At 52.9% G+C, this 968-nt stretch overlaps 1 protein-coding gene across 1 annotated transcript in view; it reads left to right on the top strand.

The window, feature by feature from the left end:
* Nucleotides 1–379: 379 nt before the first annotated feature.
* Nucleotides 380–968, top strand: part of IL1RAPL2 (interleukin 1 receptor accessory protein like 2) — a 325,170-nt gene continuing 324,581 nt past the window's right edge. Inside the window, exon 1 of the mRNA XM_040468434.1 lies at nt 380–425. Coding sequence (XP_040324368.1) covers nt 380–425 — 46 coding nt within the window. The remainder of the gene's footprint in view (nt 426–968) is intronic.

The raw sequence follows: 968 nt of genomic DNA, 5'->3' as shown, positions 1-968 counted from the left end.
CAACCAGAATGTGTTTTTTTAAAGAAAGAAATTTAATCCTATGAGCATTTTATCTCCTATCTGATTCTCTGTGGTTCTCCATAATTTTATCTTTCAAATGCACACATGAGAAACATGAGCCATCACCATCAGTAATAGTGACTTACTAAAGGAAATTATTTTTTATGAGGGGTAGGAAGGTATGGGAGATACATATCAAAATATCTGAAGGTATGGGAGATACATATCAAAACCACCAATGGTTTGAAAACAAATACCCAGAGACGTTGAGAAGATGGCTGCGTAGGAGGACGCTGGGCTCACAGCACGTCCTGCTGATCACGTAGATTCCACCTACACCTGCCTAAATAACCCAAAAAACCACCAGAGGTTTAGCAGAATGGAGTCGCCGGACACAAGCACAGACCAGAGGCCCACGGAAGAGGGTAGGAAGGGCAGCGAGGCGGTGCGCGCTCCACGGACTGGCGGGAGGGAGCCGGGGCGGAGGGGCGGCTCGCCAGCCAAGCAGAGCCCCCAGGTCTGGCTTGCAAAAAGCAGAGGGGCCTGACGGACTGTGTTCCGACAGCAAGTGCGACTTAGCGTCTAGAAGGTCATAAGTTAACAGCTCTGCTCAGAAAGCGGGAAGGCTGGAGGACAAAGGGAAGGAGAGCTGCTGAGCCCCCGGATGACAGAGCTCAGTTTGGTGGGGAACAAACGCGCTCGCCAGCGCCATCTCCCCCACCCATCCCCCAGCCAAAATCCCAAAGAGAACCAGTTCCTGCCAGAGAACTTGCTCCCTCCTCGCAAACACCCAACTCTGTGCTTCTGAGGAGCCAAACCTCCAGCAGCGGATCTGACTCCCTCCTGCTGCCACAGGGCCCCTCCTGAAGTGGATCACCTAAGGAGAAGAGAGCTAAGCCTGCCCCTCCTGCCCCTGTGCACCTTGCCTACCCACCCCAGCTAAGACGCCAGATCCCCAGCATCACAAG

The sequence above is a fragment of the Herpailurus yagouaroundi genome, unplaced genomic scaffold, assembly GCF_014898765.1.
Source record: "Herpailurus yagouaroundi ecotype Mexico unplaced genomic scaffold, PumYag 67700, whole genome shotgun sequence".
Classification (NCBI taxonomy): Eukaryota; Metazoa; Chordata; class Mammalia; order Carnivora; family Felidae; genus Herpailurus; species Herpailurus yagouaroundi.
This window is presented reverse-complemented; position numbering and strand designations above follow the sequence as displayed.